Consider the following 19955-nt stretch of genomic DNA (forward strand, 5'->3'; position numbering starts at 1 on the left):
GTGAATGTTGAAGTGTCTGCTGAGTGGGAAACAATTAATTAAACTAATGCTTGATCGAAGGGGCGACACGGTGGCTCAGTGGTTAGCACTTTCACCTTACAGCAAGAAAGTTGCTGGTTGAATTGAAAAGGTGAATTGACAAAACTAAATTGGCTGAAGTGTATGAGTGTGTATGTGAGAGTGTATGGGTGTTTCCCAGTACTGGATTGCGGCTGGAAGGGCATTCGCTGCGTAAAACAAATGCTGGATAAGTTGACGGTTCATTCCACTGTGAATTCCCTGATGAATAAAGGGACTAAGCTGAAGGAAAAGGAATGAATGAACAATGCTTGATCAAATCATTTTGTTTGTGTGAACATGAAAATAAGCTTATTTTGGGGAATGTGGCATATAGTGTATACAGCATGAAATTGTTAAAAGTACATACACGTTAATACAAGTTGGTTACCACAGATGTTTAATTTTAATTTATTTACATTTTTTAAGTAAGTTGACGCTGACCATAAACTACATCATGCTGAAATGTAATTGTTGAGAGAGAAAAAAAGCCCATTAGAATAAAAGATTTAGTATAATATTGTTACATTTAACTCTGAGATAATTTAATATAGAAAGTTTTATTTACACAAAAAATAAACATGTATTTTAGTTCCACTCCCTCGAAATGTAGTTTTTTTTTTTTACATGAAACAGTATTCAGAACAGGAATATAGAACTGAAACAGGAACATTAAGTGTAAACCTCAAGCTTGAGCGAAACTAAACCTAGTGTGAAATTCACTGCACTCTCGTGTTCATAAAGTTCAACACAAATCTAAATTTGTTAATCTTTGCACTTTGAGTTTTCAGCATATTTACATATAATAAAAAAATGTGAGTTTATTCAAGAAAATACAGTGTAGCGTAAAGCTGCACTATGCCAAATAAACACAGTTGTTATTGTTTTTTGGTCTCACTTTATTTTAGTGTGCAATCCTTGCTATTAACAAACTATTTAATAAGACTTTTAGCTCAATAAACTGCTCATTTGCTGTTTATTAATAGCTATTAAGGTAGTAGTTTGGTTTACTGTGTGAATTGGGTAGGATTAAGGATGTAGTATAATGTATTGGAGAATATGCACTGAATAAATACTAATAAACAGCAAATATCTTAATAATATGCAGTTAATATTGGGAATTGGTATACAGTGGTCCCTCGTTAATTGTGGCAGTTACATTCTAAAAATAACCCAAAATCCACAAAGTAGTCACCTTTATTACTTTATTATTATGGCTGTTTTAAGGCTGTAAAATCCATTACTACACGCTTTATATAGTTTTCTTAGACAGGCATTAACATTCACACTTTTCACTCGTTTAAGCACTTAGGCTATTTTCCTCATTCTTTATGTAACAAACCAAAGATTAATTTATTCCATTATGGCACCCTACAGCCGCATTAGCGTTAACTTCTACCTTTCATTAACTTGTCCAGAAATTTAACTTTTTGTGTAATGGTTAGCATCTTCCTTTGCCTTTTGAGTGCCACCGCAGATGTCTTTGATGGAAAGTTTTGTCGACTTTATGGGAGAAAATGTACAGTACAGCCCTTCAGAGTCACACTGCTAGTGACTGAAGATTGATGTAAATTTGGCATGTTGAACGCATTTGGTACTGTAAAGGAGACATGGAAGAGATTGATTGACCATGGGCTACAGCCAATCAGGACGCAGAACGCAATGTGCTGTAAAAAAAAGCTGCGAAAGGTGAACCGCGTTATAGCAAGGAGCCACTGTACTTAAACTTAAGTGTTGCCATTTAATCTTTTTGTTTCCTTTACAAAAACTTAACTTGTTTTATTGCTGCATAGAATTTTACACTAATCTTTTGAATGAATGATTCAGTGACATACATTTTAAGCAGTCACAATTTAATTTATAACCTTCATGTCAAGTTACATTAAAAAGTTGAATTTATTTTGATAGCCAACCATAGACGTCAGAATTACCTCTTATTTATGATCTATAATCTAGTATTTCTGTTATAATTTGAATGTTGTAAATCAGAAATAATAATACTGTGCAGTTGAAAAAAAAATAAAGGGCTAAGCTGTTTTATAACCAGTATACTGTACGTGAAAACTGCTCTCTTCGAGTCCAACTAACACAGATCTGAATGTCTCTAAGATTGTGTTTGATGGATATGATTACATATATGTTTAAAGTGAGATCACACTCTTGTATTATCCTAATCCAAGCACCAAAATGTAAAAAAAATAATAGAATATTAATTTTAAAAGATATTCAGCCTATATCTTATATAAATAAGATACCTGATTCATATTAGAGTAAACCGAAAAAATGGCAGTGACCTACAGTAAAGGTATAGCTCATACAAAAATTAAAATTTAACTTTGAGTTTCTTTTGTTTTGTTTAACACGAAAGAAGAAATTTTTAAAGAAAACTGGTAACCATTAACTTCTATAGTAGGAAATAAATATTATACCATGTAGATGTGTTTAAATCTATACATTCAATCATTTATTTTTCTTCGGATTAGTCTCTATTTCAGAGGTCACCACAGCGAAATGAACCGCCAACTATTTCAGCAGATGTTTTTACAGAGGGGATGCCCTTCCAGCTGCAACACAGTATTGGGAAACATCCAAACAAACTCATTCACATACACTCATACACTACAGCCAATTTATTTAATTCAGTTCACCTATAGCACATGTTTTTGGACTGTGGGGGAAACCATCGCACCCGAAGGTAACCCACACGAACACGGGGAGAACATGCAAATTATACACAGAAAATGTCAACTGACCAAGCCAGGACTTGAACCAGCAACCTTCTTGCTGTAAGGCTACAGTGTTGACTACTGAGCCACCGTGCCACCCCTATATATCTATAACTTCAAAAATACACTTTTTATTGATTCATTTTCGTTTCGGCTTAGTCCTTTTATTAATTAGGGGTCACCACAGCGGAATGAACCACCAACTTACTCAGCATATGTTTTATGCAGCGGATTCCCTTCCAGCTACAACTCAAAACTGGGAAACACCCACACACTCTTGCAATTACACACATACACTACGGCCAATTTAGCTTATTCAAGTGGTCTATACCGCATGTCTTTGGACTGTGGGGGAAACCGGAGCACCCGGAGGAAACCCACGCCAACAGGGGAAGAACATGCAAACTTCACACAGAAATGCCTACTGACCCAGCTTGAACCAGCAACCTTCTTGCTGTGAGGCAAACCCCTAAACTTTTTATTGTTTGCTTTATTTTGCACTTATTTAAAAGTCCTTGTGTGTTCCTGTGTTGATATGTATGTATGAAGCCTAAGCTCTTGTGTGTTTGTGCACACTTGGCTCATTCTGATTCTTATTCTAATATCACATTGCATTTTTTCTTGTCTCTGTACAGGTCCCCTGCTATGTCTTTGACTCAGATGGAAAGAAGCATGACCTCAATCCGCTGATAAAACTCTCAGATGGCTACTTAGTTGACGACCCGGATGACGAGATAGATTTCTACATTAATATATGCAGAAGTCTAAGTGAGTTTTTGTGAAGTGCTGCAGGGGTGTGATCTTAAGAGTTTGCCACCCAGTCAACAAACATTTTAGTTACATACTGTAGCTGCTTTATCAACACAAAAACATGCAAAGCATCGGAGCTGGTTCTTATTTAAATAACCAAAATATCCAATAGTGCTCTGCATATAACTTTGATAATTTCTCTCTGTCCAGATCGTGCTGGAAGCACCTGTCCTGAAGGATCTGCCGCCTGTCTCACTCACACCTCTGGTAAAGGCTCATTCGACATGGGTCAACCTGTTCACCAGCTCGAACTGCTCTCTAATGACAAGTATGTACCAATACTATAAGTTCCAATTTTTGTTTTAATAGTTTTCCACAATGCAGTGAGCTTATACAGTGCATCTGGAAAGTATTCATAGCGCTTCACTTTTTGCAAATTTTTTTATGTTACAGCCTTTTTCCAAAATGGATTAAATTCATTTATTTCCTCAAAATTCTACAACATAATACCCCACAATGACAACGTGAATTATTATTTTTTTTATTGTTGCAAATTCATTACAAATAAAAAACCTTAAAAATCACATGTACAAAAGTATTAACAGCCTTTGCTCAATACTTTGTTGATGCACCTTTGGCAGCAATTACAGCTTTAAGTCTTTTTGAATATGATGCCACAAGCCAATCCTCTTTGCAGTACCTCTCAAGCTCTATTAGACTGGATTGGAAACGACAGTATATAGCCATTTTCAGATCTCTCCAGAGATGTTCAATAGGATTTAGTTCTGGGCTCTGACTGGGCCACTCAAGGACATTCACAGAGTTGTTGTGAAGCCACTACATTGATATTTTGGCGGTGTGTTTTGGGTCATTGTCCTGCTGGAAGACGAACCGTCGCACAAGTCTGAGGTCAAGAGCACTCTGAAGCAGGTTTTCATTCGGGATGTCTCTGTACATTACTGCATTCATCTTTCCCTCTATCTTGATTAGTTTTCCAGTTCCTGCTTTCCTCCACAGCATGATGCTGCCATCACCATGCTTTAATGTAGAGGTGGTATTAGCCTGGTGATGAGCATTGCCTGGTTTTCTCCAAATGTAACGCCTGGTATTTACTCCAAAGAGTTCAATTTTAGTCTCATCAGACCAGAGAATTTTGTTTCTTATGATCTGAGAGTCCTTCAGTCCTTTTGGTAAATTCCAGACGGCTTCTGTCTGGCCACTCTACCATACAGGCCTGATTGGTTGATTGCGGCACAGATGGTTGTCCTACTGTAAGGTTTTCCTCCCTCCACAGAAGAATGCTGGAGCTCAGACAGAGTGAACATCGGGTTATTGATCACCTCCCTGACTAAGGCCCTTCTCCCCCGATCACTCAGTTTAGATGGCCGGCCAGCTCTAGGAAAAGTCCTGGTGGTTCCAAACATCTTCCTTTTCCGGATGATGGAGGCCACCGAGCTCATCGGAACTTTCAGAGCAACAGAAATTTTTCTGTAACCTTCCCCAACCTCAATTGTTAAAAACAGAATGAAAAAACTGATAAAGTTTTACATTTAAAATCTTAAATTTAAATCGTGATCAATAACACTGACATTTTATCAATGTTTTTGAAACCGCATATAAACATCACCATTATTAACTTCAAATAATTTTATTAAAGTTCTTTAAACATGACTTCTTAACACGGTCAACTTTTTTGAAAGTTGCTCTGACAAATATTAAGTGTAATTGAAATGTTAGGTACAGTATGGACTTAAGGACTTAAAATTAATGGTGCTTTAAAAAGTCATTGAAAGACCTAGAATCTGCTGTTCATGAAAGTGTGTGAACCCTGCACTTTACTGACCTTTTACATCCTTAGTGTTTTCACATACCGTGTCTTTTGCGCCTAAGTTTATTTCCAATGGAGGGAAAACAGGTAGTGCCACACACGCAGTAAAGACGTGCCTAGTGGGAAAGCATCTCAACCTTTCAGAATTCTGCGAGTCATGTGACTAGAACCAACCAATCAGCTTCACACTTTGTATTATTAACATTTCATTAATAACGGTAGACTAACTACCTCAGACAAGCACACCACTCCCAGCAATTGTATTGCTTATTAATTCCCTCCATAAATTGAACTTGTATCAGAGGTACAACAAGGGTTTGTCATACTCTGAGAGAATGGTTGTTGATTCATATTCTATACGCCTTTAGACACAATATGTGAATGGCCTCCTAACGGGATAGTTTACTCAAAAATTTACTCTCTATTTCCTGGGTTAAATAGGTTAACTAGGCAAGTTAAGGTAATTAGGCAGATCATTGTATAATGATGGTTTGCTATTATCTCAAGTGGTTTTAAACCTTTAAGTGTTTTTTTTTTTGTGATGAACAAAATACCATGATGAACTACTGCCTTAAGCAGCTATAAATACCCGACGTTCTCTTTTTCAGACTAAGACTTCGATACGAGGGAGTCAAAGAAAGCCCAGACTTCTGTGATGGCCACAGTCCAGCAGTGACCATTACATTTATTTGTCCCTCCACAAGGCAGACGGTAAGAAGTTGCCTAGTGTTTCCTCTGTTATATCTACAGTACTCGGCGTCCTCACAGTTTTCTTTAATGGCTTTTCAGGGAAGTAACCCTAAGATGATCAGCAGCACGAACTGTCGGTATGAGATTGAGTGGGTGACGGAGTACGCCTGCCATAGAGATTACCTGGAGAGTCACGACTGCAAACTGACCAGCACTCAGCATGACATCTCCATCGACCTCACGCACCTGACGCACGGCTGTAAGAAACTTTACAATGAGCTGATTTAAAAACATTTATTTCTATGAAAATAATATGAAAGTAATGATTGATTTAGTTGATTTTGACTGAATTGCAGATATCATTGTGTCACCTTATAGTGGCACTATTAAGTGTATATATATTTTCCTGTATCTGCGGTTACACTCTGTAAACAGCGGTGAATTCGGTGAACTGATGATCTTCACGGCCAATCACATCATTTCTTGATGGCAAATCAGCACTGTTTAAGAACGTGCTCAACAGCAAATGCTGGGGGAAATGGACGTTTTTTTAAAACTTCAGTACTGATTGCAACCGAATTCCAGTGTTGTGACAATCCTTATATATATATATATATATATATATATATATATATATATATATATATATATATATATATATATATATATATATATATATTAGGATTGTTTGAATTATTTATTCATTTAAAACAAAACAAACAATGAAAAATGTACAAATGTTTCATATAAAACTTAAATTGGTGTTTAAGTCATTTAAATGTTGACTAGTTAAAGTGCTAAAATTGTTGCAAGTTAAATAAAAATCGCAGTTAAGATATATATAATTTTATGTATTTATATTTAGACTGTCTACTGACAATTTTTAAAGAATCTAATGACTTACACAATGTGGCAATTTATTAATTTAGTGAAAAAAAATCATAGGAGGGCAAATAATTTAGATTTAACTGTAAATGCATGTTGTTTTGTAAAAAAAAATTGAAACAGCAGTGGATTTGATTTGGTGTTTAAATAATTGGCATACTAAATATCATTGTGCATCATATCATCATATATCATGGTGTCATCTTATTGTGGCACTATTAAGAATATATTTTGTATTTAAAAAAAAACAAAATAATGTAAATACATAAATATTATATATAAAACTTAAACATAAAAATTTAAGTACTAAAATGGCTATAAGTTAAACGAAAATAACAGTTAAGTTTAACATATATAAATATAAGTATTTATATTAGGACTTATCAGCTCATTTAAAAAAATCTAATTAATTGCACAAGGTGGCAATTAATTAATTTAGTAGGCGTTAGCCCATTTTATTTAGTTCATAGCTAAATTAACAAATTAAAGTATTAAATGCTAAATTAAATAAATAAAATGAATGGCGTGAATGATAGCCTTAATTTATACAGATGTTTTAAACCAGATATGGCATATAAAAATTAATTAAACCAGCTAAAAATTAAACTAAAGAAGGAAAGTATAAAATATAATCTTACTCGAAATATTAATATATTACAAAGTTTAGTATAATAATAAAGTTCGATGAAAAACTTCAATCTAAAACTTTACGCTTTTCAGTTTTTAATTCATTCTTGGCAGCTATCTGAATATTAAATACTAAAACTATGAAAACATTTATTAAATGAATGTTGATGTTGCCAGAACATACAGTTTAAAGAGTACCTATCATGCAAAATTCACTTTTTAGGGGTTTAAACATCGTTGTGTCCCAACAGTGTGTGAATATAGCCACCCTCTAATGGTAAAAATGTATTCATTTTATTTTTTATAATCACACTGGATAAAAACAGTCTGCAGAAACACTTCCCCATTCAGACATTCCCCATTCTGCCCATAAGTGATGATCTCTCCCTCTTAGCATTTGACATTAGTCTTGTTTTTAAATCTGCCACTATGCTGACACATAGGCTTTTGTAGCTCCGCCCTATTATGAAAAAGAGCAAAGTCTCATTTGAATTTAAAGTGACATTCACCAAAATGGCACAATTAGGATCAAAGCCTAACGGGACAGTTTTAAAGAGTTATAAAACATTATTTGTAAGGTACTTTGAGCTGAAACTGCACATACACACTCTAGAGACATCAGAGACCTAATTTACATAGGTCCCTTTTAACATAAACAAAAAGTGCATTTGTGGTTCATCAAGTATCCTGCTTTACCTTTCTTCATATTTCTTTTATTCTAGCCACAGATACACCATACATGGCTGAGGCCAAAAATGGAAAGGACACCTACTTTTTCTATCTGAACGTGTGTGGAGGAACCACTGCTGGACAATGTTTTGACGACAAAGGATACATCTCTGCCTGCCAATTCAAAGAGAATGGCGATGTAAAGAAGATAGCTGGAAGATACCAGAACCAAACCCTGAGGTTCACTTCATGTGATTCTGATATGCATAAACCTTAAATGTGGCTCAAAACCAACTGGTTATGAACATTTTTTTTTTTTCTTTTTTGTTTAAATCTTTAGATATTCAGATGGTGATCTCACATTAATCTACCCAGACGGCAGCAGATGCAGCACTGGATTCCAGCGCATGACTATTATTAACTTTGAGTGCAATGCAACTGCTGGTGAGTGACAGTATTGACAGTGACAGCTATTCAGAATCTGATAACTTTTAGCAATATTGTATATATAATCTTTTAATAAGACACTATTTCCATTCCATGTGTTTGAGAGATAAAAATAATTAAACTGGATCAGATTATGGAAATAAAAATGGAGCTGTACACTGAAAAGTCTTTAAAATTTACTGTAGCAAAACAGAAACTTTAAATTATCTGTTAAAGGGCCATGAAACCCCCTCGTTTCAGCAGGGTGTTTTCACACCTCAACTTTGGAAAAAGTCAGAAAAGTGGGCGTGTCCAGCTCTGTTTAGGGGGGAGTGTCGGAGGAAGAAATGAGGCTTGGTGTGGGAGTGTCTATTTGGGCGCGCTGAATTTCAGAGTCAAAACACACAACCACAGCGGACAATGTGACTGTGTTTACATGGACATCTGTTGTCGAATTATTTGCCAAATTATTAAATGGTGGACTTTAACTGCAGTTTGGCTCTTTCATTCAGGAAATTCATTCATGCCCCTCGCGACAAACGAGATATTTGATTTATCGTGTATTTTTCATGCAATGTTTGATACCGCACGGCGAATGAGAGAAAAAAAAAACTCAGCATTTCCCGGAAACTTAGATGCACACGGCAGGTAGCGTCAGAAAGCCGCGTGTGTTATTTCGGTCACAAAATCCAACATGAGGTTATAGTTTGGTTGTAACTGTTAGTGCTAACTTGTTTACACTCGGTGCAATAGTTTGTTTGATACGAATAAAATACGAACTGAATAAACAAAGAGCACTGGTCGCTAACTTACCAAATCTGTAGAGACAGGACAATCACCATCAACTAGAGCCGCGTCTTTATTAAGAGAAGACTACAAGCGAATCCGGGATCTCAGCGTTTGCAGATGAGAACAGCTCTCAGGTAAACAATAATCCTCCTTAGACACGTAAGTTAAGTTATTGTTGTCGCGCGTTGCATACACTGTTATCCACACGTGACGCGCTCTCACAGAGAGAAAATTAAAATGAAACTTAACTGCAGCAAACGATAAAAGCAACACTTCATGCTTGTTTTGCCAATACAACGTGGCGACTCTGCCGTCTACACTCTGACAGCAATGAATATTAATGAAGTTGCACAATAGAGCGCGCTGATTGGTTTGAACCAAGCCTTACTCATGCATTAATGCAACACACTGTAAGACGTAATAAGACTCACTCTGGCACAGACGCCCAGTCTGCACGCTGGAATACACGCTATTATGTCATGACCGTGACGCAGCTTCAAAAAATCGTTTCAAACCGGAAGTACGAATTTGCTTGAAATAACGCAAAAACAACCAATTTACACTTTTTAGTGAAATATAGGTGTCCTAATAGTGTTTTTAGCAGTGTGGGACACATATACGACTGTCAACAGCTCAAAAAATGTGTTTTGGTGTTTCGTGACCCTTTAATAACGTCGAAATTTCACAATTTTACGGTAAACTACTGTATTTCATGAATGTACTGTGTTAATGCACCAGTGTTTTGAAGTACTCTACAAATTGCATGTTTTGATTCATTAATGATTAATTAAGTCATTAATGAACCAATGCTCATCACAAACAGTTTATCCACAAGCATTGGAAATACATTCCAATGCAATGTCTGCAGTTTCCATTCAGCATTCTATTTATTCAATATCTCAAAATAACCAAAGTGTAGCTATTGTGACAGTCCTACCAACAACACATTATAGCTACTCTCATGTTACATGTTTGTGGGTATTTTAAGATTATATCTAGCTGTTTCCATCCTGCATGTTTTTTTTTTTTTTTTTTTTTATGTAGTAGGCCAAAATATAAATGCAAACGTAGCTTAATAATGTTAAATATGTCATACTTGTGGAGTCAGCTGCTGATGAGACTGCTGTTTTTACCGTGTCAGTTTGAGGAACTTTAAATGGATAAAAAAATTTAAGTGGGGAACTGCAAAAGCGTGACCTAGACGTCACTTTGTTTCATGTCAGAATTGTTGTTTTTTCTGTCTGTTTGGCTCACTGCACACTTGTGGTTTTCAGGGAACGGTCAGCCGGTTTTTACAGGAGAGTCTGACTGCACGTATTACTTTGACTGGCAGACGTCGTACGCATGTGTGGAAAAGGAAGACCTGCTGTGTCGAGTCACAGACCACAAGAAGAGATATGATTTATCTCCTCTTACACGATTCCCAGGTAGAGATGAGCAAGATTACTCACTAATTGGAACGTTTAACGGTTTTTTTTTTGTTTTTGTTTTTTACTACAGTTATTTTAGTGTTTAAATAACTCACAATAAATCACAATTAAATAAACACAGTTAATACAGTATTTTACATATTTTAATATTTAACAATACAAACATTAATTTTGTAAAATATTTTTTTTATTGGCTCTCTGTTTGAATATATTTGCAAGTGGAAAATTGCTATTAATTACACAAAGTTCATGGGAACAGCATGTACTTGAAATTTCAATATTTTGTAGCATTATAAATGTCCCTATCCATCCATCCATCTTTAATTATTTTATTAGTCGATGTTGGAATGGTAAACACTTTGGATATTAGAAAACAAGGAATTTAGTAAAAAAAAAAAAACACTTTAGAAATATGTTGATTTTGTTTCATGTTAAGTGATATAGTTATTTAATGTAAAAAAAAGCATTATTGTAAAGTAAAATAAGGGTTTATAAAACGAAAAACAGCATTACAAAGACTTCAAACTATTTTGAGAAAAACGGACTTAATGTTGATAGAAAAACTGATTTGCAAGCTCAAAGGGTTATAGCATGAGCAATTTGGTTTGATTCACCATACGAAATTTAATGTTTGCAATATCTAAACAACATAAAGAAAAGCTCTTCATGTGACTAATAGTAGAGATGAGCAAGATTACTCACTTTTTTGTTGTTGTTTATTTAATTTGCAGTTATTAAACTGCAATATTACAGTTATTTTAGTGATTTTTTTTAGTTATTTAAACAGTAAATAAACACAGTTATTGTTTGACATACTTTACAATACAAACAATATTGGAAAAAAATAGTTGTTGTTTATTTAGTTTAGTATGTGTACTGTGTTTGTGGAAAATTGCTGTTAATGACAAAAACATGAAATATTTAAAAATATGAAATTATTCAAAAATTGTTAAGCATTTCAAATGTCTTTACTGTCACTTTTAGTCTATTTATGATGGGTTTTTTTTGCCATTTTATTTATTTTATTTTTTTAATTGAGCATCCATCCATCCATGTCTGTCTGTAAATGTTGGAATTGTAAACACTTGAGTACTAAAAAACTTGAGGAATTGAATAATAAACACTCTAAAAAATATCTAGATGTTATTTAATGTTAAAAAACCTTATTGTAAAGTAAAATAAAAGTGTTATTAAACAAAAAAACACACCATTACAAAATATTTTTTAATACTTTTAAATATTTAGTGAAAAACAGACTTACATTTCTTACAAAAATATGAATAAAAATGCTGATAGTAGAAAAACTGATTTGCAAGCTGAATTAAAGGTTAAAGCATGCACAATTTGATTTGATTCACCATATTAAATGATGTAATATTTGCAATATCTAAGCAATACCTTGAAAAGATCCTCATATGACTAATAGTAAATGTTGTTGTTTTTTTTCCTCAGAATCGGAGGGATCTCAGAATTGGGTGGCGGTGAACGCAAAAGCAGCAGAGTCTGATAAAAAGCGCATTTATATGAATGTCTGTCATAAAATCATCCAGGATGGGGTGGCCAGTTCTTGCCCTGAGGACTCTGCAATATGTGCCGTAGGTCAGTTCGCAGTAGTCTCCTAAATACATAGAAATATACCAAATCTTGTTTTTTCAAGATAAAATGAAGATTGTTGAGGGGAATAAAGGTAAATGACGACCATAGACTTCCATGAACACGGTAGGGTCTATTCCCAGATGTCTTTATTAAACCTCATAAAACTTTTTTTTTTTTACTTATGTATTTCTTAAATCAGGAGCTTTTGTTAGGGGTTTTAATTCATATAGCCACAGTTATATCACCCTGCAGCCCGAGACTGGTTACTCACGGAAGCTAAGCAGGGCTAAGCCTGGTCAGTACCTGGCTGGGAGATCACATGGGAAAACTAGGTTGCTGTTTGAAGTGGTGTTAGTAAGGCCAGGAGGGGGCGCTCAACCTGTGTTCTGTGTGAGTCCTAATGTCCTGGTAAAGGAGACACCATACTGTCAGTTTCGGATGAGATGTTAAATCAAGGTCCTGACTCTCTGTTGTCACTAAAAAACTCATGGCACTTCTCGTAAAAAGTAGGGGTGTAACCCCGGTGTCCTGGCCAAATTCCCTCCATCCACCTTCACAGGCCTCTCAATTATCCCCATCCACTCAATTGGCTTTAGAACTGTCTCTCCACTCCTCCCATAGCTGGTGTGTGATGAGCGCACTGGCACCATTGTCCTGTGGCTACTATTGCATCATCCAAGGGGATGCTGCACACTGGTGGTGGTGTGGAGAGACCCCCCGCCCCATGATTGTGAAGCGCTTTAAGTGTATGGCCATACACAATAAATATATAGAGATATATAAATACACCTTACTTACTACTACTTACTTTCTTGCATATAAAACTATAACAAACATGTGAAATAAACTTAATAGATTTACAACTTTACCATAGTTACTTGTGAATATATACGTTTACTTAAAAAAACTGGTTCTGCTTTTTATTTTAATTTAAAAAAATTCATAATTCTATTTTATTCTATTTCATTTAATATTTTTTATTTAATTGTTTTTAATTTTATTATAATTTATTTTAAATGTATTTAATTTATTTTAATTGCATTTAATTAAAAATAAATTTATCATAATTTAAATTTTTATTTTAATTTCATTGTATTTATTTGTAATTAAATTGCAATTTAATTGTAGTTTATTTTAGTTTTAAATTAACTGTTGAAATTAATTTAAATGTATTTTATTTTAATTTCAAAATTCCAAGCGATCATCTAAGGATGACGGATACGATCAAGAAAACTGCTCAAACGCAATTGTCTTATTCGACCAATGTTTTTATTTAATGTTGAAAATATCACAGAATCACAGAAGTATGAAATAAATAAAGGTGAATCAGTGCAGTATCTCAGTAATAACAGTATCGGTTGCCAGTCATCAGCACCTCTAAGTAAGCAGTTTATTTACAGACCATAAGTTTAAATTGCTGCAGTGTTATTTGTGTGCAAATCTGGAACAGATATAATACAAATGCAAACAAAAACTATGTCTGGCAGCCAATCAGTGTTTCTCAACCTTCAATATTTATGTTCATTTATTTTACTTTACAAGCAATAACTTGACCTACACACAAGACCCTAAGAAAAATGCTCATTTAGAAGAACATTTTAGATGCCATTTAGAGGTTTTGCATCTGAACTCATCAGATATAGAAATATAACGATTCATTTGGTTGTTATCTTACTCTGAATGGTTCATTGTAACTAAAAATCATCTTGTTTTAGGAAATGGGACAGCAAAGAATCTGGGCAAATTCCTGAAATCTCCTGAAAAGGCAACCGAGGGTGACGACATCAGACTGATTTACACAGACGGAGACAAGTGTAGAGAGAAGATGAAGGTGAAGAGCATCATCACTCTGAAGTGTAAGCCTGGAGATGTGGAAAGTCCTCCAGTCCTCAGGAGTGTGTCCAGTGACGACTGCATCTATGAGTTTGAGTGGTTTACCGCTTCAGCCTGTGTCCTGTCCAAAACTGAAGGAGACAACTGCAAGGTGGAGGACATGCAAACAGGTACAGGACACTGCTGTAAGGTGTTTGTGTTAGGATTTATTAACTTACAGTTGAAGTCAAAATTATAAGCCCTCCTGTGATTTTTTTTTTTTTTTTTTTTTTTTTTTTAATTTATTTATTTTTAATTAGTAGGCAAACTGTAATTAAATTTTTTATTTAATTTGTTTTAATTTATTAATTTTTTTATTAAAATTCCATTTTAATTATCATTTATTTTATGTTTTTATTTTTTAAAATTTTAATATAATTTTTTTATTTTCAAATTTTATTTAATTTTAATTAATTTGATTGAATTCCTTTTATTTAAATTTTGATTTAATTAATCTTAATTTAATTCATTTTAATTTTTGTTTATTTTACTTGAACTTAAATTTAATTTAATTTAAATCGATTTTAATTTAATTTCTTTTATTTTGATATCTTTTTTAATAATAATTTATTTTACTTTTATTGAACTTATTTTAATTTATTTTATTTTTATTTTTTTATTTATTTTTTTTATGAATTTTAATTTAATATAAAATTATTGTTTACATTTTTATTTTATTTATTATTATTAATTATATTATTTAATTATTTATTTATTAAAAAAAAACTTTTTTTGTTTTAGTATTTATTATCATTAAGTCATGTAAATTGTTAAAACAATTAAACAGCCTTTATTGACATGGTTATTAATAAAAAAAAAAAACAGCAATATACTCCTAACTCTATATAGGGGGTTGTTTTCGCATGTTGTAGGACTGCTTTTAAATATGCATCTTCTTTTTTTCCTTCAGGAATTTCGTTTGATTTGTCTCCGCTTCAGAAATCTAATGGAGGCTTTTATAACATGTCCAGTAAGAAGTATGACTACTTCATAAACGTATGTGGAAATGTTAAAGCCGCACAGTGTCCAGAAACAGCAGGGGCTTGTCAAGTTGACCAGACGTAAGTTAAATTTTAAATTAACTTTATTTATGAAGCATAAAAAAATCAACAGTATTGACCACTGCGCTGTACAAAGTGTCTGCTAAAAATGATAATAAATAAGTATAAATGATCACAGTGCACTTAAAAAAAAAAAACAGGAGGGTCAATGTGTGAATGTGGTTGCATAATACAACTACTTTTGTTTAGATGTTGTTTACCTTACAAAAATTCACTTTAACTTTAAATGATTTTCACTGTGCAGCTTCAATATAATGTCAGTTGGAGTCAGAACATATTTGTGACCCTGGAGCTCAAATCAGTCTAAGTTGCACATCTATATTTATGTGAAAAGGAAAAAATACATTTTAAAAACATTTTTCAGCAAGTAACAATTTTTCGTTTATGCCAAAATGCATTAGAAAGTCATTAGATGCAAAGATCTTGTTCCACAAAGAAAGTTTCCAACCATTTATATATCAAAATACATCAATCAAAATAGGTAGTTTTTTTTTTTCATAATTCTTAAATAGTTGTATAGATATTGTATTATTCTAATGCACCATGCAACAACAAAAGCTTATTCAGATTATGAATGATAAATCTCAGTTTCAATCTTAAATTGAGATTTTAATGTGAAAATATACAAAAGTGCGCTCACCTTAATTTTTTGTTCTTTATTTTTTAACCTCGAGAAGCATTGGATTTTGTAATTTAGGCCTTTGCAAAGGAAATCCAGAGAAACGGATTGAGACTAGATTTTACCCCTAAATCTTGCTGCATCAAATTTTAAAATGCGCAAATTTTGAAATCCACAGCAACTGAAAAAAATTGCGAACTTCACAAAATTTTGCAACATTTTCTTATTTTTCTTGCAACATTTATTTTATTTATATTTATTTAAAAATTCATAGAACGTGGAATCTGTTGAAGGCACTAATATTTATTATTTTTATTATTATTATTATTATTATTATTATAGCATGTGTTCATTTTTTATTTAGTTGGGGTGTTTTTAGTTTTATACTAAGAGTTTGTTACTTGTAGTGGTTAATTATAGGGTATATGCCGAGCTAGTGTTTATTCCTATACTGATAAATTTCCGGTGAACGTTATTGTGACTTTTTTCCATTTTATACGCGCCCTTTACAGCATCGCGGTGTAATGTAATTAAAGTAAAATCTGTTAAATAGACTTTGGCATTCATTTAGTTGGTCAAGCGTTAAACGAGACGAAAAGCTGCGTACTCACACGCGCCCGTCAGGGTCGACAGGCTAGCGCAGAAGCTTCATTAAATATATATTGTGGTAAAATAAATTTTCATATTTTAAAGACATGGCGGGGAAAATGTACTTTTAATGCAGTGCTTCTTGTACAATCTGAAACCCACTTCATATAGGATATCACTCAGCCAGTGGAGATCGCTGATTTTTAAAGAAAACAGACCTTAAACGTGCCATTTTGCAATGGTATACAGTTCACTGGAAACGCTTAACCCAGGTTTCTATCAAATTAAAAGTCTTTTAGCATACTTCCGCATACACCCTACTGAAACTAGGGTATATACTATTTTTATTTAATATATTTTATTGCATGTTCTCCCCGTGTTCACATGGGTTTTCTCCGGGTTCTCCGGTTTCCTCCACAGTCCAAAGACATGCGCTATAGCTCGATTGAATAAAGTAAATTGGCCGTAACGTGTGTGTGTGTGTGTGTGTGTGTGTGTGTGTGTGTGTGTGTGTGTGTGTGTGTCTGTGAATGAGTATGTATGGGGGTTTCCCAGTACTGGGTTGCAGCTGGAAGGGCATCTGCTGGGCAAAACATATGCTGGAATAGTTTGTTGTTTATTCCGCTGTGGTAAACTTTAAAATGGACTAAAGGCTGCTAAAAGCGCATGTGTATGCTTCGGTGCAGCCTTCGTGTGATCACATAGCCCTCGCTGTGGCTAACGTGACTCTGATGCACACTTCTCAAAAAATGTAACTACACGTCGCAACGACGCTCTATGATTGGTCCACTTGGTAGTGGTGACGAGTGTAGATGGCACTGAGAGCAGCATGCCCAATGGAAACAGTGTTTAAAAATGTCACGTGAAGAAGCTTCAAATAGGAACTTTTTTTTTTGTGTGTTTACCTTATGATTAAAGTTGTTGCACATCCGCCAGTTCCTGCCTCTGAATGAGCGAGTTTTAGCTACTTTTACAGTAGGCTAGTGTTCAGACTTCAGAAAAAACAAAACACCGGCGAAGAAACTCGATACAGAGGAACATAAACGCCTATTATTAGCTAGCGTTTCAGAGGGGGGTCCAAGAGCAACACAAATAGCACAGAGAAGTATAAATGCACGACTACACACAAGGCAGGCACAGATCACTCCACGGAAGTATAAATCAGCCTTAAGGCGAATGCAGAATTGTAAAATCCTGGAGGGTCTGCCTTATTGCTGGTTTTGTAGTCAAGAGTTACACTTGATGTTTAGTGTGTAAAATATGATTTCTACAGCCAATCAGACTTGACCGTAGGTGGACTTAATCTCTCTTTGCTTTACCTCTTCAGCGGCAAATCGTCTTGGAATCTCGGCCAGTTCAACTCCAAGCTTTCTTATTATGATGGCATGATTCAGCTGACCTACAGAAACGGCTCTCAGTACAACAACAAGCAGCACACGCAGCGATCCACACACATCTCCTTCCTCTGTGACCGAGAGGCTGGTCCAGGAAAACCAGAGTTTCAGGTATCGCACCTGCTCCTTTGTTATGTTTGTGCTGAATGTAGATATTTTTAGCCCTACATAAGGTGACTCTGCATAATAAATGGCCTGCATGTGTGAAATTTTTTTTTTTGTGTTTGAAACTTTGCATTGACTTTGCATTTAGAAGACTTTCTTTCTTCTGCAGGATGAGGATGAGTACACGTATAACTTTAAGTGGTACACTTCCTACGCCTGTCCAGAGAGATTACATGAGTGTGTCGTGACAGACCCCGAAACTCTTCAACAGTATGACCTGTCCAGGTTAGTTTGCATTCAGCAAATAACTGTTATTAGCGCATGACTGAAATGTTACAAAATTTTGACATGTTTTGATTTTGATTGCACTTAACTTGGTTTAAAGGGAATACACACAGTCCAGCCCGAAATTATTCAAACCCCTGGGAAATTCTGACTTAAAGTTACTTTTAGTTTAAATTTTAGTACTTGGCTGATGATTTCCTTATATAGCCATTAACCAAAAAAACCCAAGCACATTATTGGTTGACCCAGTGTTGCTTTTTGGCATATTTAAACAAACACTATAAAAGACTAACCTATTAAAGACATGTACTGTATTTGTCTGAATTGATGGATCAATTTATGAACAATTTACTCAAAAAAACAACTTTATTTATTGTGCATGAATGTTTGTCTTAATTTAATTTTTTTTAACCTTTTTTTCTTACAGTTCATAGTATATAGTATATTTTTAAAATACATTTTACATTTTTTAATATTTGGCCATTAATAGTAGTAGTAGTAGTAATAATAATAATAACATCATTAGTTTTTTTATTATTATGGATGATGATGATAATGATGATGATAATAATAATACCATTATAGTTTTATTTTTTTTATTTTTATTGATGATGATAATGATGATAATTATAATATAATCATCATCATTTTTATTATTGATATTAATGATGATGATAATGATAATAGCATAATCATCATAGTTTTACTATTATTAAAGATGATAATAATAATTATTATTAATATTATAATGATGATGATGATAATAATAAGGATATCATACTTATTATTATTGATGATGATAATATTAATAATAATGATATCATACTTATTATTATTGATGATGACAATAATGGTATCATACTTTTTTATTATTATTGATGATGATGATGATCATGATCATACTAATAACAATAATATCATCATGATATCCTTGATGATAAATAATTATTGTTATTACATTATTATCAATAATAATAATAATAATATGATGATGATGATGATGATCATTATCATCATCATCATCCATAGAAATAAAAAAAACTGATGATGATGATGGTAATAATCAGCATATTTTTTATTATTATGATTGATGATAATGATGATTGTAATGACAATAATAATAATAATATTAATAGCATATATTTTTAATGATGGTGGTGATAATGATAACAATGACATCATCGCAATATTATTATTATTATTATTGATAATGATGATGATAATAAAATATCATCAGTTTTTAATTATTGATGATGATGATAATCATCATTATTATTATTATTATTATTATTGATAACGATGATTATAATGATGATGACAATTATAATAATATCATCATTATAGTTTTTTATTATTATTAAGGATGATGATAATAATATTATCATCATATTTTTTATTATTGATGATGATGATGATGATGAGCATGAGTCCTCTTGAATCATTCAGGGTGTTTTTAGTTTTATATCTGGCATCTTTTATTAATAGTCATTTGTCAAGTCTTCTTTTGTTAAATATATGTTTTTAAATGTGTATGGTTGCTGCGTTTTTTTTTTAATCT

General features: G+C 33.4%; 1 protein-coding gene and 1 long non-coding RNA gene across 5 annotated transcripts in view; both read left to right on the forward strand.

The window, feature by feature from the left end:
• LOC147839443 (uncharacterized) overlaps nucleotides 1-19955 on the forward strand; it is an 837962-nt gene that overhangs the window by 258686 nt on the left and 559321 nt on the right. The gene's annotated exons all lie outside the window — the stretch shown is intronic.
• Nucleotides 1-19955, forward strand: part of igf2r (insulin-like growth factor 2 receptor) — a 99302-nt gene that overhangs the window by 17513 nt on the left and 61834 nt on the right. For all 4 annotated transcript variants that reach the window (XR_015517681.1, XR_015517682.1, XM_087297050.1 and 1 more), the window contains 12 exon segments: nucleotides 3419-3551; nucleotides 3744-3861; nucleotides 5970-6072; nucleotides 6151-6310; nucleotides 8286-8472; nucleotides 8573-8676; nucleotides 10722-10874; nucleotides 12330-12476; nucleotides 14189-14476; nucleotides 15256-15406; nucleotides 17941-18118; nucleotides 18282-18397. Coding sequence is in view for 2 of the 4 variants with exons in the window: in XM_087297050.1 (XP_087153176.1) it covers nucleotides 3419-3551; nucleotides 3744-3861; nucleotides 5970-6072; nucleotides 6151-6310; nucleotides 8286-8472; nucleotides 8573-8676; nucleotides 10722-10874; nucleotides 12330-12476; nucleotides 14189-14476; nucleotides 15256-15406; nucleotides 17941-18118; nucleotides 18282-18397 (1838 nt within the window). In the remaining 2 variants the exon portion in view is untranslated.

This window comes from Danio rerio, chromosome 20, assembly GCF_052040795.2.
Source record: "Danio rerio strain M-AB ecotype USA chromosome 20, GRCz13ab, whole genome shotgun sequence".
NCBI lineage: Eukaryota > Metazoa > Chordata > Actinopteri > Cypriniformes > Danionidae > Danio > Danio rerio.